The sequence below is a fragment of the Sparus aurata genome, chromosome 19 (assembly GCF_900880675.1).
Source record: "Sparus aurata chromosome 19, fSpaAur1.1, whole genome shotgun sequence".
In the NCBI taxonomy this organism is placed as follows: domain Eukaryota; kingdom Metazoa; phylum Chordata; class Actinopteri; order Spariformes; family Sparidae; genus Sparus; species Sparus aurata.
Window position 1 is genome coordinate 23,671,268 of NC_044205.1, and position 26,242 is coordinate 23,697,509.

The window sequence follows — 26,242 nt, forward strand, 5'->3', positions numbered from 1 at the left end:
TGCAGTGATGTCGGCTACCTCTGCATTCAGCTCTTCATCCGTTTGTCTGGACTTCTCTCTTTTTGTTTTGACCATTTTGAAGTGTGGACAGCCTCCTCTTCCTTATTGTCATCTTTTACAGTGTAGACACACCGAGGAGACAGAGGAGGGCAGCAGCCTGTCGTAGCAGCTGAACAAAAGACTGGCTGGAGGATGGAGCCATGTTGGAGCAAGCTGGTTTTCAAACTAAACTCAAACTACAACCAAACACTGTTCTTCCTCTACAAGTTAACTTAAGTCTTGCATAATTTAAAACATTGCTGCAGAAAATTGCGTTTCATCAAGTGCAGTATGTGAGTCATACTTTTGAAGAGCACAACACGTCTATAAGAGACTTCTTTTTAGTATAGATCAAGTTAATATATGATTCCTCCGTGATGCAATGCTTCAGGCCGTCTTAACAAGAAGACAAGGGACCTAAAATAAAAGGGAGGGTCATTGCGTCACCCAACGAAAACTCTGAAACCCAACATATCTTCGTCGTGTGACTTCTGATGATGAAACACCGCCAGAAAATGAAAAACTACACATCACAGAGAAGGTTAACGACTGATTTTTTTCCCCCCCAAATCGACTGGGCTGATTTCTGCTAGTGAGATGGCACCAACACTACTAACAGCAGCACAAACACAAGCCTCTCCTCCACAAATTTAAAGAAAAGGAGCAATATGTCAGTGGTTAGCCTACTCTCCGAAGTGTGAGTATTTCCTCATCAGAAGCCATACGACATGGATATGTTGGGTTTTAGTGTGTTTCTCCATGCGTCTCCAACATAGCTGTCACCTTCTTTGTTGAGTTCCTCGGAGGAAGATAGTCGATCATGAGTCTGAAGTGTCAGTCGGCTATCTGACGACCCAACGATGAGACTCGACAATCGGCTGTCTTTCTCCAGGAAGTTAGATTTTGGTGCTTTAACCAGCCGGGAACACAAAAGAGTCATTGTGATTTTTTTTCTGTTGCAGCGCCTACCACTATGTCCAGACATTTCCTGCCTCATGCTGAGGTGAGGATCTCTTTCTTCAGTTCTGTTGTCGTGTTGACACTCAGTAATTTGTCGCTCTCCAACTGTTGCATTTATTTGTGACTAAAGGGAGAATTGTTCCGTCTCTTAGGACTACCAGAACAGTTTTTGTTCAGGAACCCTTCAACACACAAGTTGTTGTTTCTTCCTCTTGTCCGAATGTTTTATAGAAGGTATAGATAGCTGTATCACACAAGTATAGTCATGATTAATAAAAATGTACACACAGGGATACAGAAAACTTCAAAGATATTCTGGAAAAGTCAATATTTTCAATATACCCTATGTAGTTATTGAGTGACACACAGCTGTGTACCAACAAAGACAGAGAAGAAGAAGACGAAGGCTGGTAGACAGTAACATTTTCCTATTTTTTGTGTAGGAAATGCATTCAACACATTTGTGTGGCCTCGAGGAAACACACAAATTGGTTTTGCTGAATAAAACTGAATGTAAACATCAAGATTACTTGTTTACAAAAAAGAATCCCAAGAGCTTCTTTTAAAAATCCCTGTGAAAATAAATTCCCATCTCAAGTAAATTCAGCAAAAGAACTCTTGTCTATCCCAAAAACAATAATGTACAGCAGGATTTACTGAACATGTGTCAAAATCAGGTCAAAAGAGTCTTTTTGTGAATGGACTGACCTATTTAGTCTTTTATAAATGAGGAGTTTTAGTCTAACATAACCTCTGTGAAATTGTGAGGATGAAACTAAAACTCCTGTGTTTGTGGTTTCTTGGTAAATGCACAAGTTATTTGGTGTTTAATTAATTGATGTGAACTACTGAGGGTGTACAAATGTCAAAAGTTATAATCTGACTCGGTAATTTCAGAAACACAGCATTTTTTTCTAATGTTTGCTAATATTAGCCACTATAAGCTACAGTCCTAGTTATGCTTTAGCAGTAAAAACCAACGTAGGGTGTAGGAGTCTAACTCCTAAGAGGAGTCTAAGTAATTAGTGTTAATTTAATACTTTAAGTTAATAAGAACATTTACGTTTTTGCTATTCTCACAGTTCATATTTGCAGCAATTCAATAAGTTAAAATGTCTTAATGTGCGGATAGTTTAGTTTACGATGTGTAAAATCTCACTTATTTTGCATTTGTGATATTTTGGAAGATGGTCACTACGATTTTCATTCCCTAGTAACTGAGATTTTATTTTGAAAGTCTCATGAGAGTAGTTTTGACAGTTTGTTTGACAAACGATTCCTGCTTCAGTAAATAATAACTTCTGAAATGGACAGTTCTCCTGTGCCACATTTTCTTTTGTTGAAGCAACTGTTCAATTTTATCAAGTGGTCCTGTGGATTTTTATTTATGTGGGTGAAGATGAAGGGAATCGTCAGAGCGTCAAGCTGAAGCTTCACTCATACGATATTTAGCGGAGCAGGTATTTGTTTATTTCTTTTGAATTCAACTTCAACGTCTTTTATTCAGAGTAGACAGGGTTTAAACTTTTCATCAGGCCATAAACTCAAGGCTTCGTAGGCCTTGACGTCTTGTCTCGACGGTGGGTTTACACGTCGTACAACACCATGAATGTCTTCATGACCGCAGGTTTTTCACCTGCAGCCGCATCGTACAACCTAGTTTATTTGAAGCACACTGAAACCTTTAATAGTGACCTTAAGTGGAGAAACACAGCTAGTGTTGGTGCTTAACTTTAATATCATGCGAACACAAAGTCTGGCACTCTGCAGTCCCCAAAGGCTTCATGAGAATGGAAACACACCCACAAACACAACATGACGCCCAACTGGATGCACCACAGAGCATACACAAATAATTTTGTGCTAGACCGCTTTAGATAATTATCTCTCGCTGCAGGGCAAACCAGAGATATTCAGCGAATAACACTTAAAGAAAAAAAATAAAACAAAGTGGGTGGATTCTTTTATTGGACTAATGCAGTTAGCGAACGAGCAGCAAAAAGCAGCAGTGTGTAATTAAGTTGTAATGTGTAGACAATAAAAATGCAAATGCGCGTGTGCACACGAGGGTCGATGCAGAGGTTGAGAGCTTCAGGGATTGATCCCCTTCCACCGTGAAGGTCAGGGTCCCACAGGGTATCGATCACGTAGGATGTCAGACCTCTCCCCTCAACGCTGTGAAATGAGTTTACTGCATTCAATGAAAATATCATATGTTCCTACACACATTGTGAGAGTAAGGCTCATCCTCTTACTTCACCTACTGTTGATGTTTGATGATCAACAGACGAACTGCACTTCTGTATGTGTAACATCATCCACGTTTTTGTGTTAATATATTAAATGTTTTCACTCTTGAATCCAATACATTCTTTTAATATATTAAGAGATTTAATTGAAGCTCGAAAATGAGTTGTTAGCCTTCTTAAACCTGCATTAATTGATTGTTTTTTGGGCCACTTGGGGGCAGTAAAACAAGCTGCATCACAACATTGGCGTTAAATTGGCTGACGCCTTGATTCCACCGCTCACGTCTCTGTGGACTTGTGAACCAGGAGCTTTTCAGAAGTGGAGCGTCATGCTTACCTATTGCTGAATTGCTCAGATTGTGTTTATTTTGTACTTTGGGCGGGTAAGCTACATAGTTAAACCTGTGTTTGCATATTTTAAGTGTTTTTATTGGTACTATTTCCAACTCTGTTGTGCTGATGATCCCACGTCTGCACAGGGTTTAATGCTGAATGGGAAAGTCAATATTCGCTCTCCTTTGAGCTCTGTTTTTGGTCTCAACCAGCACAGATGCACGAAAGCAGCTTATTACGACCCATATTTATGTTTCTTGTCTGGTCTTGATCTCCAGTGGCTGTAGTAATTATTACGGCTGCAACGGAGGAAGTGAGGCGAAGCAGCATTAAGAGCAACAAGTCCGTATCGGGAGGAGGTCGGGTTAGACAAGAACTGGACTTTTCATTCAGGAGACGGCGGTTCAGATCCAGTGTAAAAGCGAAAGTCAGCGGTGAGTTATTTTAGCTTAGTTACATCACCTCAAAGATGATACTTTACCACTTGGCCGCTGTAGGTTTACATGCAGGAGTTTTGCAGTGTAGACTCTTGTGTACTCATTTTCTTAATATATCTAAATCACTGCGGTCAGAACTTAATGAAGTTAAGATCCTGATAGCGCGACCCAACTGGTTTGAATTGTGCCGCTGTTAGACGGCAGAACTTTAAAATGATGGTTTGAATGGCGAACTAATATCAGATTTGGCAGCTGTGACGTCTAGACGAGCAAACTCGTACTAATGGAGCACTTACCGAAATGAAAATGCCAAAATAAAATATCATATATTAGTCATCTGTCAATGACGCTGTGGAAACAAATCAGCTTTTTTAGATTTGAAGAGAAGAACACGTTAGCCAGTTCCAGTCAGAAGAACAGACGCTGCCGAATTTCCAGCCTTTTGTTATCACAGTTTCTTTGGAAACTGCCACCAGCTAAAGGGGAGAGAAATGACTTTCAGCCATTTAGTGCGTCTGTCTCCATCTGAGTGGAGAATGGGATGGTGCAGCCTCGGGAATCATCCTGTCACAACAAAGCTCTCGTGCTACTTTTAATGTTTTGACATGAAATAGTGACAGCCATCCGGTCCGCCCATGCCTCGCTTTTTCCTGGTCATCATCTCCTGCTCATCTCCTTTTTTCTTTTTTTTCCTAATCTACAAAACACCTCCAGTATGAGGGAGTGGGAGGTGGGAGCAGAGGGGAGGTGGGGTGTTGTAATAGCAATGGATCCATTTTTATATGAAAGCCGACACTCAATGCCACATGGGAAGGGCAGCTTTCTGGAGGGAGGTAATGGTTTCTTCTCTCCTCCCGCCTCTCCCTGAGGTGGGCCGAGTGTAAATTACATCCAGCTCGGCCTCTGCACAGTCGAGACCAGAGCTGGCTTTCGCCCGCCGCCCACAATTCCCTCCTCTACTCATCACCAGTTAGATCCCGAGAGATGTTCCCGTCTTGCTTCGGCACAAAGGGACATATCAGAGAGGGAATAACCTACGTGGTGATGCTATCTTATCTTTTTCCTTGGGAACACTCCAGCTGCATCCGTGCATCCTCAACTTCGATTTGGCCGCCGTATGTTTTGGGAGACTCGACAGCACTTTGCAGAAGCAAGCAGGGAAGCGGTGCTACGAAGGCACGGCTGGAAATGCAAACAGCAACCCTCAAGATTCACTTAAGTCAGATTGAAAGTGTCAGAACAGCTTGGATGGAAGGCAGAGCAGAGCAAGGGGGAGAGAAATGGCTGGCAGACTGTGTTTCATGGCCTGTCAGGTCAGGACACATTATCCCCTGGCCATACTGGTTCTCATTAGCCCCCTGATGTGCTGTGAAGCCCTGCCTGCCTGCCTGCCACGCAACGGCAAAGCCCTGAGTTGGGCTGAGGTGGCACCTTGGCCCAGCTTGGCACCGAGACGATGCTGAGATCGGACAGGTGGAAAGAGAAGGAACGCGGGACGGGGGAATCGCACCCAAAGGTCACCGGTTTGAAAAACACAAAGTTTTGACTTGAAGCTCCCTACTCTGCCGCTAAACAAAGATTGGGTTACGAGCAGAAAGTGGAGCGATTTGAGGCGTGTCAGAGTATTTTCAGAATTTTGGACTGGCAGATCAGAACAAACTGTACCAGGTCTGTTCTCATCATGACACATGACCTAAACATCGAGATACAAGTGAAGCGTGAACTACAAAACCTCTTCTGAACAGCAGTTGACGTTGGTTTTTGCTCAACAGCAACAAAGAATTTCCTTTAATTTTTGAATGAAAGTTGTTTTTTGTTCCCAACTGACTCTTGGTGATTGTATGTCATACCGTAGCCTCAATCTAAAAATCTACTTTCTTCCAACCCTTTACTTCAGCAGTTGGCAAGACAAAAATGTTCATGTAAATCTTTATGTAAGGCTGATATGAGTTTTTTTTAGAAAGGTACTAACAAGCTGTGTACGTGTTGGAAGACTACACCTTTTGTAAAAGTGCTTTAGTGCCATTAAACATACTTAAAATCGAGGGCAAATACTACGAGTCCTCAGGATTGGAATTGAAACACCTGCTCAAACTAGTTCACTTGACGTGCCAGATGGTTTGTTAAACAGAACCATCTGGAAAGGTGCCGCTAAAAAAACTGTTTGGAAAAAAAGGGGGCAGGCGCTTTCAAAAAATACTTGGCAGACGATTTGATGAACCATCTGTCTGTCACGGGCTTATTAAAACCAATAACATCAACAATATTCGAGCGCTGCCACCAGCAGTCAGTCAGTGAATCAAACTGTCAGGGTTGCAAAAAATGATGAGGATCCAAATGCAAGACACACATGGCAAGTATTTCCAAAATCCAAAGTCAAAAAACAGGTTGGGGAAAGAAGTACAAACCAGAAGCATTGGTAATACATGTATGAATGAAAACATGAGGACCAACTCGGAGACACCAGGAACGAAACAGACGAACCGACAGTGTGTCAGGGAACAACACAGGCTTAAACACAAACTAGACTAACGAGGGGGTGAGGTCCTGGCGGAGAGACACTGGGAACAGGTCAGCGCTAACGAGGCTGATGTGAGACAGCAGCACAGGAACACAAGAGGGAAACACAGGTGAGCTCCAGCTACAAAATAAAACAGGAAATCAACAAGGCATCATGACACAAACTCCTCCTGAAGCCAGTCGAGAGAAGATAGAAAACATGTTTTTCTTTCAATGAAACATTCTCTCCAGTTCTGATATAACAGATGCTTAAAACAGCTACGCTAACCTCTTGAGTCCTTGCAGGTCTCTCGATTTGCGAGATCACATGAGAGCGTGAACTTGTGAATCCAAATTTTTTTTAATTGCTAAACATGTGTTAGGCTTTTCCCCCCTCCGAGTAGAAAGTCTTCCTGTGTAATCGTTTTAATCAAATCATACGACAAGAACCTCAGAACCTCGGTAGTACACAAAGCGGTGGGGGAAAAAAAAAAATAACAGCGGCTTATCACAAGAGGTGTCGGCAACATTATAAATGGGAAGCTCGCAGATTATTACTTTAACATGCGAGTTAACATTTAATGAATGCGTAAGCAGCAGAGCGGGAGGCGTGACACGTCTCGCAGGGGAGAACATGGGAGGGAGAGGACGAGCGGCGTCTCTGGGGCGGCCTGCACTGCTGCACACACAGATGGGCAGGAAGCAGCGAAGGGAGAATAAGTCTCATGCGTCCTCGAATGGCGTGTTTACATGCAGGGAAGTCACTTTGTTAATGTCAGCTTTATGCTTAGAGAAACTTCTTTAACAAGGGCGAGGGATTTCTGCTGGAGAAGAACCTGATTTCTTGGCCTTTTTTATGCGCTCCGACAGTATTTTAACATTTTTTTTTTTTTTTCGCATGGGCATGAAAACTTTCAGACAGATTGCGATAGCAGTACAGAGAGGAAAGGAAGAACATCCAAAGTTTGACTGGAGCTAATTAACTCAGTCAGTTCCCGCAGCTCAACAGGAGGCCATCTGCAAATTTCAAACATTTGTGCACACACGAGAAAAAAACTGTGTGCTCTCCTAATACAGCGCTGATATTTCAGGATTAAGAACGCTACAAATGGGACCACAAATTAAAGGACAAAGCAACATAAGGTGATTAATAAGATGTTGGGCCACCATGAGCCTCCGGAAGAGCTTTAGTCATCAAGTTTCTCATCTGTTTGTGTTTTAATTCACTCGAAAGTTAAAAATGTGGGGAAATCTGCATGGAACAAGTCTCGTAAATTTAAGCCAGGGTAACCAATGTAATAAGAGTATTTCTTTTTTTCTTTTTTGTTTAATTCTTCCAATATGTCTCTCCCAAAAACCCAATGTCTTTGTATTCTTGTACCCAAATCCAGTCATGTTTGCTCTTCTTGCAAAACTCTATGCCATGTGTGCTAACGTAAGATGGAACCAATGAATTTCAACCAATAATATCAATCCATCAATCTATCTTCAATTTTAAACAGTGACTGAGTAGCGCAAAGCAAAGATTTGATGAATAAACACAAACACTCTGTGATCAACACAGTTTCCTAAAGAACATACGGCTTAACTTGTTACCAACTGTGGTGTTGTGACGACAGGGAATCCAGTACAGAGGTGATTTACAGAGTTTAGCTGCTGTCAGACAGTCACCACCTGCTCATTTAGCCAATGCAGCAAAATATGTGATCGGATTCTGCAGTCGAACCACTTTATGATGTGGTTTGGTTAGATTCTGGTACAGTCATGGTTACAGTACTGTGTGTAACCGCGTGATTGAGGTTCGTCAGTGATGGACCACGGCCCCCTGGGACCATCTACCATTTCCGGGCTCCTGCTGCCTTGAAATACTGACTGATCTGGATCGTCACACCCCGGGCTCTGCTGGATCATTGCTCTCCTCTGCTTCACTATCTCCTCATATCTTTATTTCTGTAAATCTTGATGCCTCTCTCTGTCTGTTACTAATTATCTTGTGTGGCCTGCCCTCTTCCAGGTCATCATGGTGGACAGGAGGTCGTCTGGCTCGGGCTCCACTTGGTGATGCCTCGTCCTGCTCGGTCGTCTCCTGGTTCCACTAACGTTGCATAACTTGTATCAGATCTTCTGTTGATGTACCTTGTAAACTGTGAATTGTTGCTCTTTTCTGTACACGCAACATCTATTGCATGTCATGTCTGTCTGAGGTTTCTTCCATTGTTTTTTTTTTACCCTGTTAAAAGGTTTTTTTTCCATCAACATGTGAAGTTTTTCCTCACTCGAATCGAGGGTCTAAGGACAGAGGATGTTGTTCACTGTACAGATTGTAAAGCCCACTGAGGCAATGTGATTGTGATTTTGGGCTATATAAATAAAATTGATTTGATTTGATTTGATGGTGGTCGGGCATGGGAAGGTTTTTTTACTACAGTGTTTCCTGCCTTAACCTGTTTTTAACACCTTTTGTAGGAATTAAAGGAAGAAGTGCCAAAAATAAACCAAGACAGCCGACTGGGGAAAAAAGAGTAACTGTGTACTAAAGATTTAACTGTTTCATCTCTCTTTTGCAAGATATCGCCTGACACATGAGCTGCAGTTTGGACGAGTAAAGTCACGTTCAGCTGATCGTCTTTTTGCATTGTCCTCGTTATTGTGCGGTATCAGAGTGCCTTTAGGCAGGCGGAGGCCAGGTGGATCCAAAACGCAACACCTCTGATGCGTCCCCCTGTCGTCTGAATGTATTGCTGGCCTGATTCGAGAAGATGGTGGCATCTGAAGGAATGAACAAGTGGCAATCGTAATCCAAACTCTGTCACTTTACCCCACCGATCTAAGCCTCCCCAGCAGCGTCAATAAGAAGCTGCAAAGAGACAAACGCAGGGCTGGCAAGCTAATCCAGGGATCACATTGTGAATCGTAAATGCGTGTCCGCTCCCCCCCCCCCCCTCTCATCTCCACAGCCAGACGGAAATAGCCGGCTTTGGTGCTGCCATAATTTTTGCCTCTCTCCTCCTTGCACTCCCTGTTCCTCCCCTTTCATTTCAAAGCAGTGGGGGGGGGGCTGAAGTTATTGCATGTGACACACTCGGGAGAGAAAAAGGGGGGGGAGAATTGCATTACACCACAAAAGTCGAATGCCTTGGGAGCAGGATGAGATGTATCTCCCGCTGCTTAATAACAGTGGAATTATTTAAAATAGAAGCAGCAGCGGCGGCGGAATATTTCTGAATCTATATTTAGATTGGGAGTGATGCGTCTCACCCTCGCAGCCGCGGCTCATGTGGGATTCGCAGGCGGGCGGGTGTGGGGGGTGTGGGGAGGGGGGGGGACATGGAGATGCATCAGGGTGGAGATCAATCTAGCGTGCCGCACAGAGCCGCGCACAAAGATGCTGTTTTCACATGATCGGGCCGGGATGTGTTATCAAAGTCCTGCTCATGGTGACCGTCTCAGCATCACAGCGTCGGAATAATCTGAGTGAATTTCAATCAAGCGTTGAGGGAAGGGTTTTAAAAGAGTGAGCTACAAAGTTAAACTTCCCTTTGTAGAGATCTTTTTATAAGCGGTCTATTTTTAGCAGCCCGGTGCCATCATCGCTTACACCAGCTGGATACAGAATCACCAACCAATAACCTGACTCCCGGCTCGCTTTCACTCTGCAAATTCCAAACATTATTACTTTCTAGGACCTTGTCGCAGCAAATTGCATTGATTAGCCGGCTCTAAATCAGTTGGCTTTAATTACATTTACCCTGCATTGCTTCGCTAAGCATATAGCTGCACATGATTGCAAGTAAATTGCAATTAGCCGATGCCCCCGAGCGCCCGGGAGGAAGACATAATGGCAGATTCATGTAAATCAATGGTACGTGGGTGTCGGACAGAGTCTGGTCATCATGCAGGAATAATGAGGTGCTTCACAAGTTGGAAAACAATGAATCTCTCGTTTAATTGATGCAAAATTACATGGATGGATTTTCGCTGATTATAAGTTATTGTCTCCGCATGGTGCAGCTCTGTTACACTGTTTATTCTTCCAGCCAATAAATGAAGAGTCTCAGTCTTACATGAAGCTTGTTGGAGTTGTTGGAGCAATGTTGTTTTCATTGATTGTTTCCTCTATAATAAGACATCCACTAGTTTTAGCCTCTGCATGCTTACACAACATCACACTTTTAACCTTTCACCACCTACTGCTCTGCCTGCAGGACTCCGTCAGTCCGTAGAACTTTATGAGAGCTGGTGTGAAAAGTTTTATCAGTATTTATGTGTATTGATCAATGAGATTCTTGTCTTGTCGATCATCATTTTCAAAAGGAAAGACATTCATGTTATAGTAGGTAAGGTAAGGGTATAATATTCAACAACAGTAGAGTTGTAACTGATGATTATTCCCATTCTGAGATCATTTTATAGTCATTTCCTCAATTAATTTATATCTTTGTTAATAAGTTAATAGACAAACTGTTTTAACCAACCAATACCAAATAAGGAGCGTTGCGACATACCGATGTTGCCGTGATATTTGCAAAGAAATATTGACGCCATGTTATTATACAAATATGATAAAATCATGCAAATAATGCGGTGCCTCCTAAATTGTATTCCCATTCTCGCTTTGTCATAGTTAGTGGTGGTAATAGAGCGCTACAGTGATGAGTCCCTTCCCAAACAACAGAAATAAATGAGTATCGTTGCACTTCTGGTTTATATTAACTGGCTGAAATAAGGTGAAATATTTACTGTGATAATCCAAAATCTTTTGTCAAGGGAACCATTTTGATACCAACTTCCAGGTTAGCCTACAAAATCCCTGAAGCACGCGATGCGCGGTAACGCCGGTCGCAACCCACAACAAAACGGAAGAAGGCGAAGCATTACTAGCTTGCTATAGCAACTGTAGGAGGAAATGATATATGACAGCAAAGCACAATTTGTGGGGATTATGTAAGAGATCATATGACTGATAGCATATTTTTACCTCAGTAATATTTTAAGGAATTTCTAATATTGTTATTGGAAAAATAACCAGAGGATGTTTGACATTTTTGCTCGATAACTAACATACACAATGAAATGACCTCCTACGTTAAGCTCTAAAAAGTAGTCACTTTGTTTAAATTATCATCCCTGAACGTGAGATGGATGTGAAAAGGTTAATGGCAAGTTCTAGGATCATGACTTTGAAGAATAAAATACACACATTTCATTTAAGTGACCGAGTCCCACATTAATAAAAGCCAAGCGTATGAATTAAGATTTGTAAAACTCTTGAAAAGGTTGAGGAGTTTGCTCTGTGGGACGGTCTGAATGATCGCCGTCTGTATGCAGCAGCGTGAGTGGCTGGTCAACAGATGGTCGTGTTGACAGGCTGCAGGGTTCATGGACCAGCTCTGTGCACAGTTAGCAGGGGGTCACCGACCAGCCCTGGGATGTTTGTCTCTGTCGCTCCCGTTATATCTCACGCACACCTTGCCTGTGAAAACGCTGCTTATCACAGCTCCGTGCAGCTGTCAAAAAAAAGAAAAAAAAAAAGAAAAAATCCACAACGGTGTGATTTATGCACTGAGGTTCGTACTATCTGACAAGGCAAACAATCGTGCTCCGTAGCCGCCGCAGATATGAAACTTTGTTCTGAGCTCTGATTCTGCTTTAGATGAATGAGCGACAGAGTGAACTGAAGGTCAAACTGAATGCCAACCTTCAGTCGAGGAGAAGATTGTTGTTTTCGGCTCAAAGGAGCGTGGCACGAGGATTATCAGCAAACACGTCAGGAAACGAGCACATGAAAGGAGTCTGCACGTGTACGCACATGCACACGCGCACACACACACACACACAAACACACACACACACACACACAAATACACACACACACAGAGGCAGATACACAGGAACTAGCGAGTGTCTCAGGCTTACCGGGAAGTAGAGAAGCAGAGCTCCACACAGGATGGCCTCCAGTAAGACGAGACCGGATGCTCTGATACTCTGCCAGAAAGAAAGATACGCCCGTTATTAAACTACTTATTCATGCATCATTTACTGAAACCTGCATTAATTAAAGATTTTTGGGGCATTTAGGATTTTCTTTTAAGTTGTTATGGGAAACACGTCGGCACTTTCATCTGACATGGAGCAACGTTCCCTCACAGAACAAGGATATAACGACATATACTGAAAAAATCCAACTATATTATTTCATTACAGTCAAAATACATTTTAAAGGTGTAATATTTAGATTTGGGGAAGATATTTTAATCAGAAAGGAAAGATTTTTTGTGAAAGACAACACAACTGCTCTGTTCATATGTGGCGGACCCTGCCACCTCGCTAGCTTCACACGGTGTTCTGGTGATCTGAAAGAGCTCGTTTATTCAGTTATGGAAAAGACATATTTCTGAATTTGTACTATTACTGCATTTATATTGTAAATATTTTAATTATGCTAAAATTTTATCTCCAAAACTACATACTGCCCCTTTAATATATGGAAGGAGTCCACATGAATTACATGCCAAACATTTTGCTGTAAGAATATATTACAAATTAATGTACATTCTGATAAACCATCTGTAATACAATACTATATACATATAACTTTATACAATATAATTTTTGGCAACCAACGCAGGTATTTTGCCATAGAATTGAATATGAAGAAACATAACGTAACATAAAGACACATGGGTTGAATAAACAAAATTTTTTTCATGGAGTTATTTGATTCATTGCTGATGTAAGGATATTGATTACAGACACTTTAACTTTCATTTTGACTTGTGTATGTACAAGATAAAATGCCAAGAGTCACTTTTGACATAGCATGGCCATCCTCTTGGAGGAAAATTGCAAGTTAAGGATAGAAGGTGATTTATTGTATGTCCTTGGTTTACATAATCAAAATGCCCAAAATCTCTGAATTCCAATTCTTTCCTTTATACAAAACGGATGTAGAGTTTTGAATAAAGCTTTTAAAAACGCCCCGGAGGTCTAAACCAGTCTAAAGCAGCAGGACAAATATTCCAGGAGGACTTGAAAAAGGGGGAGTGGAGCATTTCCTTCTGTCTCGGTTGAAAGAGAACAAAGTGAAGTGAAAGCTTTCGCCTCAAGGACTTTTTCATGGAAGGGTTCACAATTTCCAGCCACTTTGTGTGCACCTTTTGTGTCGGATATTTAACAAACATATCGTCCCATAATTGACGTGATGCTCGAGGGGGGCTTTCAAACAGCAGAACACATCTGTGGCACTCAAAAGAAAAAGCAGACACAAAATCTCAGCTGTGTAGACGAGAAGACTGAAGTTTATCTTGTTCAATAACATAAATCTGTAACCCGAATGAACTCGATTGTTTATGAGAATTTAAACGTTTTTAATTTATCAGAAAGTCTGCGAGGAGCTTTGAAACTAAAGCTCTTAAACTTAGTTTGATAAGAATAATGGAGATTACATAAAAGGGGGGATTACATAATTACGACAAAGCCCTGGAGTATCTCAAAGTTTCATCTACTTTATTAACGGGAGCGATCTTTTGTTCAGCTCCAGCTCCGCTTGATGTGATGGCGGAGTCTTCAGGTGTGCGGGAGATAGAGCAGCCGGATGTTCAGGCTGTCGGGAAGGTGGTGAATCTTCAAGGCTTATCCTCGCATGTCTAAAGCTCAAGACAAAGACTTCAATTAAGGGAATTAATTGACAGGAGCAACCAGAGGCTCGGAGGATTTCTAAAAAGTTCAGCCAAAAGTTTACTCGGCCAGAAAGTAAACTCAATAAATAACTTACGACTATCCCAAACTTTCTTTTTTAAACTGAGCTCAGCACTTCTTCTTTAGTTTCAGTTATTTCCTGTTTTAAGTTGAAAGTTCTCCTCCTGTGTCATAGTTTTCTTTACGCTTCCTGTCTTTGTCTTTTTTCCCTGCACTCATCTGTCTTTTATAAGTTTATTCAGGTTATACTTTTGTTCTCCAGTCCTCCGGGCTTTGTCGTGGATTCGTGTCAGCCTGATTTTGTCGCATATCTTCTGTTCTTTTGATTTGAGCTGGTTTTTCTGAAGATCTAATTCAACGTTCCTGCCTTGGCGTCTTGAAGTTGGGTCCTTTTTTCAATAAACACAACAGGATTTTGCCAATATATCTGAGTGTCGACAGCAAGAATCAACTCTGTTTCAATGCTCCATAATTACCGATTGTTTCTGTGCAATATCATGTGCAAAATGTAACTGTTATCTCTAGTGTTTAATAATTTATTGTCATTTTTTTATTACTTATAGATCTTGTTTTCCTTTATTTCATATCATCGTTTATTATTCATTTATTTTATCTATACGGAGGGTAATGGACGCTGGTCACAGTCCAGGTTTGCTGATGTCGAGTTGATCTGTGGCGTCTGAGCTGTTTGAAATGATTTCAAAGCTTTATTTGTGACCACCCACATACGGACCCACATCACTGCCGTATTGATCCAAAGGGGCTTTGATGACCGCACCGCCCAGGAAACATCAAACAGGTAACTGGTGTGATGTTGTAATTGTGAATTGAATGTGTGTCGTCCTCTTTTACTTTTACACATTGCTGAAGTTTTTAAACCTTAAACACTCAGAAAGGTGAAATGGCTGACTGTAAAATATCATTGTGTCGTAAAGATTTTAATCCTGGAGTGATATAAAAGAGACACGGAGCTTTAGTGTTGAGCAATCGCGGTCTAGTCGCCCTTACAAGGCCTGTCCAACAGCTCGTTAATCACTCGCAAACTATTTCAATTACAGTATAATAAATGGATTAAACTCTGCAGGTGGATGTTTGTTATAATTACGTACACATACCTTATTCCTGCGAAAGTGGTAGATGAGTATCATGCTAACGAAGACGATCAGCAAGCAGAGACACTGGAAGGAGAGCACGGCCATGCGAAGGGCGCCGTCCTCTCGCGCCACACACGGCGTGTCGTCTTTGCAGAAGGCGCAGCCCTCCTGACACGGCAGGCAGTCGCTGGACGAACCCTCGTCTGCATTGGGACCGCTGTCTGCAGCTTTGCCTTTCCTCCCCATCTCTGTTGGAAAAATACGATGAAGAAATACAGTTTAATCTCTTATATTTAAGGTACAAATCTCAGCAACAGACCCAGAAATCAGTGAGCCATTAGGATTGATTAACAAGCTGACCAGCTTCTTGCAGAGTTGATCACTTTTGTGCTCTAGGACAGTGAGTCCTAACCATTTCTCCATAATACAGAAAATATATTCAGGTGCTGTAACCGTCATTTCCTGACATTTCCTTGTTACAGACGTCTCCTCTGGCTCTGTTCAGACCAGCTCCAAAAGATAAAAGCGATGAAGTGCTTCTATGACGGACTGAATCTTCCTCAGTGTATATATATATGCTTATCCCCATCTGACCTTACAAGGATTCATCGACATTGTGTCAACACCGGAGAGATGGATCTATATGTGTGAACATGAAAAGTCAACACTGCTGCACCTTGTTCCGTCACTGGCATATCATACAAGGCTGATAACTGCGACGTCCACGGGAGAATGCACACACAGAGGACATGCCAGGACTAAGTCACTCTCGTCCGACAAGGACAGGGTAGATGGGAAATCTAAAGACAGGGCACATCGGCCGGAACTGTTAAAATACAACCCAAGACTAGTGACTTCCTCTAGACTCTGTTTTCAAAATTTTGGAGTGAGAACCCACTGAATATTTTTGCGGGGGAGACCTCAGCGTTTCAATGAATTTTAAGCATGACACACCAGGATACTTTTAAGGACACCTCGGGACAATTTCCAGTAATATTTCTGACGACCACAGCAGGTATTCTTGGCCAAAACATGATCTTTTTCAAACCCTATCTGAGTGGTTTTAGAGCCTAACCCTAATGTGATCATAAGCACAGTTATCACAACATAAAAAAGAAAATGGAGCCTAGAGAAACATAAAGACATAGAAAATTTTAACATATCGATGATTTGCAGAAAAAAAAAAACCTTGCCAACATTTATTCAGGCGACTGTGTCGGGAGAAGAATGTCACCCTATACAAGACCTGGATGGGGAAAGTAAATGCATTGAAGAATAATTACTGAGGTCGAGGTATAAACCAGTCGTTAAACCACCAACTGCTTCAAAGAGCAGCTGCAACCAGTGGAGGAGTTTGGTCACAATGAATGCTAAAAAAAAACAACCTGCTGGTGAAAATCCCTCCCAGGGTAAACTTAGGTAAGAACCCAAACAAACCCAGGGGACGACAACAAGCTATTTGTTTGTGTGGAAATCCCCTGAGAGATGCCCATATGGTTGGACAGATAACGAATGGTGGACTTATATGGAGCTTTTTATGGAGGCTTTATTGGAAAAGGCCATTGTCTCAGAGATTTGCAGGGATTTTGCCTTTAAAAAGAAACTGGCCTATTTTTCAAAGCTATGACTCTGCACATCATTGATCCCTTCAAAAGGACTACTTATCTCCGTAGCAATGAGTCATATCCTTCAGCTCGCTCTCATCCGTTTTGTTTTCTCCTACAGTTGACTGACAGTAACAGCTATAGTAACTTCCTCTCCCACGTATTCATATGCAACATCCACGGTGGAAGATCACTGCGAGACAAAGGGAAAGTGAGTCGCACTGGCTTTCTCTGCAAAGGAGTGTCAAGGATGTCCCCTTGTGGATTAACAGGCTTGTTATTGGCCCCATGGTGGGCCAGACTGCAGCACTACGCCTCGCTAACAGGCTCGCTTCTCCTCTCTATTATTGTGTTGTCACAGACACACACACATACGCTCGCGCAACGCACGCACACACACTGAGCCTTCATGCAGACTTGCACACATGAGCTCGTGTGAACGGCACAAACAGGGTAGAAGCAGACAGCACCGGCAGGAAAGAAGAAATTGCAGCAGCCTTTTTTTTTGTTTGTTTTTTTTAGCTTTTTCTGTGCAAGGAGGGAAAAATATTTTAGGGGTACAAATTGAGAGAAGAGTGTTAGAAAAGGGGGTAAAATTGAGATGGAAACAGAGGAATAGTGAGGATGAGTGGAATGAGATAGGAGGGAGAGTGGATCGAAATGAAAGTATGGCAGAGTGATGGAGGGCAGGTGAAAACCACTGGGGTTCTGTGTCTGCAAAAGCCTTTTTTAATTAACTCACAGCAGACAGAATAAACTGGGGAAAAAAAAGTGACTACCATTAAAAAGATATTTCCCACCTTGAACCTGATTAGCCTCCCCAGGCACTGAGACTACCTCAATCCTCACACGGGGCACCAATACATGTCTCGTTCATTACCTGATTATAAAATGAGCATGTGATATGATGGGAAATATAAATGAGCATACTGTTCTTTAGGGGGAGCTGATGGATATCCAACGTATGCACGACTTTTAGGATGAGTCTGACTGATAATTTCAGCACATCTGCTCCATTTGAACTAAATTAGAGGAAAAGCTTTCCTGGCAAATTACCTGAATGTGATGAGTTCAAAGTCTAAAAAGTGTCTAAAGGTCAATCCTGTTCAATATCTGATTATTACTGACACTGGGCACGAGGACTGAGCAAACAATGACATTAGAAAGAGACCTTTTTTGTTTTTTTCTTTGCTCCCCAGGAACGCTACGTTGTTTTGTTTTTTTTTACCAGTTTGACGATAGATTTGGCAAAACAAGGGTATGAATCATGACACACTATACGTCCATCAGGTTCTAAGTGTGAAAACTCAATACACAACTTTTTGATCTTTACACTCCTCAAAAAGCAATTATAAGCTAATTTAGCTTAACTGGAAAGAAAGGGAAAATGTATAAAATGAAAGGAAAACATTTCCTGCAGTGGAGACTCAATAAATCAATTTTCTTATGGATTCTACTTGAATATGACGTAGGTTTGTTTTACATTTTATAATGGCATCGAGAAGAAAAGGTATTGAGAGACATATACGAAACCATGTGGTTTATTCAGGTTGTTTAAATTTCGGTACGTTGAAATTTGCAAAACAAAACAAAAACAGTGACTCAAGCTCAACGTACTAGCCTTTTGCTGAGCTCATGGTTTTCATAAACATCATCCGTGTTTACTGAGTGAGGAAAAGCTCCTGAAATAAAGCTGTAATAGTAAGTTTTGTTTAAGCAAAAGTAAAGATCTATATCCAGAGTAAAAACAAGTCATGTGATTTTGAGTATGACTGTAAATTGGCTTCGCGGATGTATTACGGAGAACCTGGATACAGAGACTTCCTGTTTTGCCCTTCACTAAGTTCAATGGGGATTTTAAAAATAATTATTTAAGACTGCAGCTGTTCTGCTTTCAAGCATTTATTGATTATATAAAGAGTTTGACTGAGTTGCCAAAGTCACCAACTGCACCTTCACCACAAAGTACTCAGACGGAGATTGTTCAAGGTCAGAAATTTGGCAAAAAGCAAAACAAATTCTTCCGATGGGACCAATTACATCACCTCTCAGGCACCAATCATCTAACAGAACAGTAATAAAGAATACAGCTTATCTGTTATCACTAGCTTAGGTGACTCACTCGTGAAGCCGTTGACAGCGACTCTGTTGGGGTGGAAGAATCCCTTCTTGCAGTGACACTTGTACTTGTCCAAGACGAATCCGTGGCCGTGCATCGCCGAACACTGTGAAGGGAAACAGACGTATACGTCAACAACAGAAGAAGAGGACGGTGGATTTAATAACTCGTGAAAGAATTTCAAACACGTCGCCTTGTAATGCAGGACTGATACGACACCGATATCAAAAGCAATTAAAATATGTCAATACTGAAACCAAAACGTGAAGCCTGTAGCCGAAACTCAGTGGGATCAAACGTCCGGTGGGAGGGACGAGCGTCTGATTATTTAAGTTGCAAGCGTCCTCTCTCTCCGTCTGACTGACTGAGCCTTCTCACCACTCGATATTAAATCAGTGAAGCTTCTTCCATTTGATTGAAAGTCTGATAGGAAACAGACTGAGGGGGAAAAAAACACAGAGGGGTGTCAAGGGGCATCCTTGGCAGACTTTGTGTGCTGTTTGCCAAATTACAAGATATAATTAATATCTAAATTAAGAACAGACTTATTTGCATGATTAAGGCAGAAGCATTAATTCTATTTCCTGTGGGAATGAGATTCCATCTCCCTCCTCTGTATGAACATATTTGGGTCATTGACATTAAGCTCTAATTTTCATCCCTCTCTCCCTAAAACTACATAACCGTCGTATTTTCACGCGTGTTTTCTAAACAGAGACGATAATGACTTATGAAATCCCAAGAAACGACGACGGGCCAAGAATAGCGACGCTGCTTCAGCTGACACTTGACACGCCATGAAGTGTTTGTGACCCGAACTGTGAGATCTAGCGGCGAGGCCGGTGGCAGCGTCTAAATGAAGCATCAGTCACCGCGATGCTCCTCACAGCCGAATGGACTCTGCACGTCTTAAGAGGAGAGCTATTTCTGACTGTCTCTCAAGGTCCTTGCTGAGGTCTGAGCACTGTTTTTTTTTTTTTTTTTTTTGTCAGTCTGAGAGTGGAGGCCCCTCAGCTAAAGCCTTGGAGAGGCCGGCCGGGTCTCGAAAGCACAAGGTAATTACCAGGTTACCATTCAGAGAACAAGTTCCTCAAACAAATTCCGCTGAAGAGACCGAAGCATTTAAAGTGGCACTACACGAATCTCCTCGATTCAGCGGTGACAGCCTTGAAAAGCTCCTTTTGATCAGGCAATCGTGAACCTGTGTTCAGGACTTTGGAGCTGCGCGTTTAGACTTCTACAGACTGATATTGAAATATTTGAACATTACCACCATCATGTACCGCAGCTTCTCCGCCACTTTTTTAGTTTTCCCTGATAGATAAAAGGTCCCTGACACCATGATTTTTTTTCTTTTTCCAAGTTTACTTCATCATGTCTCATTAAAAACCAGACAGAAGGGTGCTGTAATATTCAATATTTCTGGCCAAATACCACATTATGGCCAATTTCTTTTGGGACTTGCGCTGACATTTTTGTTTTTGTGGCATGCCTTCAACTGAAGCGACATTTTTAAGCTGCCTTTTCAACGATCGGGGGCAAACTGAGGCAAATAACTCACATCTAAATGCTACGATGACGATCCCACATACAGTAGAATAATCCCCCCAATTCTGTCACGGTACTTGGTTTTAGTTCGTATATCCCCATTTTAGGTCGAAAGAGTCCCTCCTCATGTGTCATGTTTTTGCTCGACACTTTCCGTCTTTGTCTTCTTCACACGTGAGTTTTTCTTTCAGTTGTCAGGTCGCCTACATCAGCTCTCCCGGTCATGCGTTTGCTCCTCGTGTGTCTCCAGTGTTGCACTTCCCCGTGCTTTTTCAGTTTGTTCTGAATTAAGTTGTTGTATTTTGTAGCCAAATATATTACTTTGGTAAAAGTGAAAGGCACACATAGAAATTGTAGTTAAGTAAAAAGGCATAAAGTATTTGATATTAAATACTTTTTAAATATCAGAAACATAGGTTAAAGTAATAAACACATATATTTACATCTATTTGTGTGCTGTGCAATAGCTTTTCTATAAATTCATTTAAAAACTGATAAATGCAGTGGAATCAAAAATACATTTTTTTGTCTCCGAAATGTACCCGAGTGGAAGTTTGAAGTACCTGAAAATAGAAATACTAGTGCACATTTTATCTGGGCAAACTGGGGATGAATCTGCAGGATAGATGTTCCACCATGTTGGTTGCCTCTCGCTTCGATTTCTCAGTTGTGTCTCCGTTCATAAAAAAAAAAATCTGCCCGGTGCAGCTTTAAATGAGCACTGTGGTGCAACGTGAGGCAGGTAACTGATTTCATCTCCCGACAGTCGTCTCCTCAGGACAGGTGGAGCGTGCTGCAGCTACTGCCTGCCACTGTTAATATGCCCACCTCACAGAGACACTGGAAGAAACAGCCTGAGACAGGTGTGAGCGTGCGTGTATATGTGTGTGTGTGTGTGTGTCTGTGTGAGTGTGTGTGAGCATGCATATTTTTCGTGTGTGTGACAGGGAGAGCCAGAAATAGCCGCGGCAGTGCATTCCACTCCTGCCTGGTGTGGTGATTGATGCGGGGGCTCGGCTGTGGAGTGTGCTGAACGGCGGAGCGGACCCAGACAGCCCAGCCTGCCTCCCAGCTACCTGCCATCAGTCACATGTGAGCTCGGCGGCAGCGGTCCAGCCGAGGGGGCCGGACTCACATCAACAGGCAATAAAAGTGGAGCCCTTGGAACCAGATCTCTGGGTCTGGGATACATTTCAATGTGTAAGGTGGCTTACAGGCTTAACTTAAAGGTGCAGGTGTGACTGAGATCCATATACCTGACACTAAATAGTGAATTTAAGTGAGTTGAAAGTAATTTAATTGGCAAATATAAAGATATTTTTGGTTTTCAAGCAAACATTCACATATTCCAACTTCTGAAATGCGTGTTACTGTCATATATTTGGCAGTAACTTAATCATATATGGCTCTGGGATAATCAAATATATCAATCATTAACCCTTTAATTTACACAGCTGCAATCTTTTCAGCTATCCTAAAAAGAGTCGGTAATGAAGTCAGTGTGTCCCCTTAAATATTGATTATAATCTCAATATTTGGGGACAGTGAATGCATCTACGGGTCCACTCACACAACCAGCACACTTCCCTTCGAGCTCATCTCTTTGCTTTATTTAACTAAATTCGTCAAGAATCAAGTAAGTAAAATGCCTCAAACTTGTTTTTTGTGATGATTGATGTCGATATTTAGTTATTGGGGGAAAACAGTAACACAATTTGATCAAGAGCTTATGATGTCTGTGTTGCAGTTGTTCATATCTGTTTAAAAAAATGCATTTAATCCTCTGATATTTTTCTATATCTGTGTTCCAAAACAGCTTCTTGCTGCATTAGGAAACAGGAAACTGAGGGTTATTGTTCAATTTACCGGCGTGAATTACTACATCATATACTGTCATGGTCTCATTATTTTCAAACACACACAACATAAACAGCTAAATCTTTTCTAATTATAACACAACACACTGTTGTGAGTGTTTCGTGTGAGCACACATAGGCGGTGACCTACTTCTATATGCGTGACATATGCTATTCATTATGTGCGATGATGTTCTGTTGATAGCGGAGCAGCCCGGGCGGCCATGTTGTTTCTCCCGTAATGAGCTGAAGGCATCAACTGTGCAGCCGGAGAGCAGAAATCACATCAAATTAAACCGGTAATTAATTAGGCCTCTATGATGGAGAATAATGTGTTCTCTAAAAGTTGCTGGTAAGATCTCACACGCGGATGCAAGAAATAGATTAATCTGCCCTTCAGAACGGATAAAAAAGTCTCTTTATTTGTGGATGCAGAGATAAATAAATATGATCCACGCCTCATTTATTTTTCATGACAGCCACGTGTAACAGAGACACCTACAGCTTGTACCGCTCGCCTTCCGACGCCACAGGTTTCCCCCACCAGCGCCGCTCGTTGTTGTTTACATCGCAGCTGTGGCAGCTGTCAATCAGGCGCACTCTGACATGCTAATTGCCATGGTGACATGTGTGTGACCGCGAGCGAGAGCCTTTTTATCGGAGTGCGTCACGCTGTCAGACCAGCATGGTTTTGCCTGCGACAGAGCACTCTTTGGAAAAAGAAAAAAAAAAAAAAAGGGCCGCAGGAATCAAAAATAGACACAACACACACTCAGTCTCTCTCTTTCTCTCTCTGCAGTTTCTTACATCAGCGCTGTTTGTAATGTTGTGATCGATTCATAATTTATTACTGATCCAAATTCTTTAACGTGATTTAAAGCCATGGACAAAAAAAATCCCCACGTGCACAATGCCAGCGCTAAAGAGAAATGTTTTTACTAAAGAACTAGACCGACCTGCACAGAACCCCCGACCTGAACCCAACCCGGCACCTTTGTGATGAACTGGACTGTGAGCCCGTTTCACAACAGTGATTTGCGGCTCCGAAGCGGATCATAAATACTGCAACTGCGCCTTTCACCAATGACCATCACTTGCAAATTGCAGATAAATCTGAGAGTCCTACAGTCTGCTGACTTACCTACACATAAGTTAAACATGTCAGAATTAGTGTGAGAGGAAATGATCCGAGTCGAGCTCAGACCACGTCAGAGTCTGAATGAGAGCACATTTTTAAACATGTTTTGGGGTTGTGTCTGCCTTTATTTGAAAGAGGCAGTAGAGAGATGACAGGAAGTGATAAGAAAGAGAGCAGAAATGACGTGCAACAGAGATGACGTGCAACAGAGATTCCTGGCGAGATCTGAACGCTTAATGTTGCCGTTACACGGGTAGTGTCTTAAACCCCCGAGCCACCGGGATAAAATGTCCACAAACTTAGAAGAGTCCATTTAGTGTATTTAAATTGTATTAAATCTAATTATCACCACAACTGTCAAGTAAAGTCAAACTTTATTTAAAACATTTGCAATTTTGGCTCAAAAGATTTCAAATCTGGACAACACGACACTTTCTATCCTCAGATTTATTCAAATGAGGAAAAAACTCCCACAAAAGACCCTTTCCCAAGAAAAAAACATGAAAGAGACCATTCAAGCACAGCAGAAGGAACGGACTGAGGGAGATGGACCCACCAAATATCAGAAATGTGTTGGGTTTTTTTGTAAGATATATATCAGTTTTCCACTATAGATATAAACCTCATAATATACATGTTGATAAGGCGTCTGAAAAAAAATAAACATCAGTTACATTATGTTCTTAAAATATTTGATTTTGGGGTGAAAATGAGATGCATTCAAGAAATGATTTCATTATCCATCAAACATTTACCCAGAATGCATTACTTTGAATGTAATTGACATGTTTATTGGCGGATTCCAGTTATTGAAATGTCTTTTTTGTTTATGACTTTTGGCTCTTTTAGGAGAAGTACCATCCTTTGGAAAACAAGCTGATTGCTACATTGAACTACATGTTCATTTTAGTTAGTTAGTCAAAAGAATTGTTGAGGCTCATAACAGCCATGATTATTTTTACAACAATTTTCATCATCATCATTGACCAATAAAAATATGATTTTTTTAATTCAATCCATTTTCTGTTTTTACTGAATTAAAACTGCACTCAGGTGTAACGTCCAACGCTTTGATGCTCTTCAGTGAAAAGTTTGGCAGAGCGCATTCTGAGGTGTGATTGTTTGTTAAATGATCATTTGTACTTAACTCGATTGAGTCGTCTCGAGCAGTCAGTGGTATTTAAGGCCCCCCAAAAAATCCCCCAGGGTGCACCGAGGTTCCAGGAACCAAACCTGTTCAAATGGCACCTTTACAGGAAGTCTGTGGCAGACAAATACCTCCAGCCATCAAGTCTGTTTGAACTGGAGTTGTTTCAAAGGTTATCATACTTTTGGAATAAAGATAAATACATCGACAAAACTAGAATATTTGCAGTTGTACGCCCCCCGACACACCAATCAAGTTGCTGGTCCTGAGCTGTTGCATTGATTAAATAATGGGCAGAACATTTACATCACAGTGATGTTGACATTCAACCTTTTTGTGTATAAAATGTGATCAAATCTTTGTTTTATCCCAACTGACACGTGTTTTAAATGTTGTCGTAATCAACATACGAATGGTTGAGTGATGGCCAGAAATGTATCTTGTGGACCGCACTAGATACAATGACTTTTGACCCGTTGACCACCAAAATCGAATCAGTTCATCCTCGCGTCCAAGTGGACATTTGCACCAAATTTGAAGAAATTCCCTCAAGGTGTTTTTCAGATATCGCGTTCACAGGAATGTGACAGACAAACCAGACACATAATGCCTCCAGCTACAACTGCGGCCGGCACGGAGGCATAAAGATAAAAAAAAGAAATGAAAAGGATGGAATTTAAATCATGTTGTATGTCTCTGCTGCTAAAAATGGAATGGTAAGAAGTGACAAGAGCGTGCAAATATGTCTTATTTCAAGCATAAAAGACAGTGAGAACATCAGCGTCTCACGAAATATATAAAAAATTCAGCATCGCGCAAATCTACTGTACATCGTTGCATTAATCTACATTAGACTGCAGCACTCGCTGCATACAAATGTGCACGCACTCTCCATATTCTTCCACCGACATCAAACGCAGCAGTATTCCTCCATCACCTTTCTGTGACATGAAGCGGGGGAATAAAAAAAAACAACTCTAAGAGTAGCGCTAATTGATGCAGAGGCCAGGCATCTTCCACCTGACCAGGAAACCAGGAACTAGCTCAATCCTGCTGGCTAATTAGAGGCTGCCGACGACTCTCCCTCTCTTTGAAAATGAGCCCACGCTCTTCCGGTCCAGCGCCGTGCCGAATCAACCGCTAATAGGCCTCTGTAGATATTTGTAATGATCCTACAGAGTGCAGCACAAACCCTGAGGAAAGCTCACCGTCCAATAATTACAGATTGAACTATAGGAGGTGCAGAAAAAGGAGGTGAGAAGGAGAAGATTTGGCTGGAGGGCAATTTACTCTGCACGTACAGTACAGTCATGTCGGTGCTGTAAGCTGCCAGCTCACAGTGTGTACGAAGGCACCAGGGAAACATGCTGTTTGTTTTAGAGAAAGAGCAACAAAACAACGGCGTTTAAGTCGCTGCTGCGGTTCTTTTCTTCCAGACACTCTGCCTAATGAGATTCTTTAAATCAAATAAACGCACACCTGCACACATTGGGATCAAATTATTCCTCTCAGGGAGTACCA

The 26,242-nt window shown here is 41.8% G+C and overlaps 1 protein-coding gene across 2 annotated transcripts in view; it reads right to left on the reverse strand.

Moving 5' to 3' along the window:
• The window catches only part of gpr158a (G protein-coupled receptor 158a), a 74,970-nt gene that overhangs the window by 21,547 nt on the left and 27,181 nt on the right, over positions 1-26,242 (reverse strand). For both annotated transcript variants that reach the window (XM_030398550.1, XM_030398549.1), the window contains exons 3-5: positions 19,036-19,138; positions 15,331-15,557; positions 12,434-12,502 (exon numbers count right to left, since the gene is read on the reverse strand). In XM_030398550.1, coding sequence (XP_030254410.1) covers positions 12,434-12,502; positions 15,331-15,557; positions 19,036-19,138 — 399 coding nt within the window. The remainder of the gene's footprint in view (positions 1-12,433; positions 12,503-15,330; positions 15,558-19,035; positions 19,139-26,242) is intronic.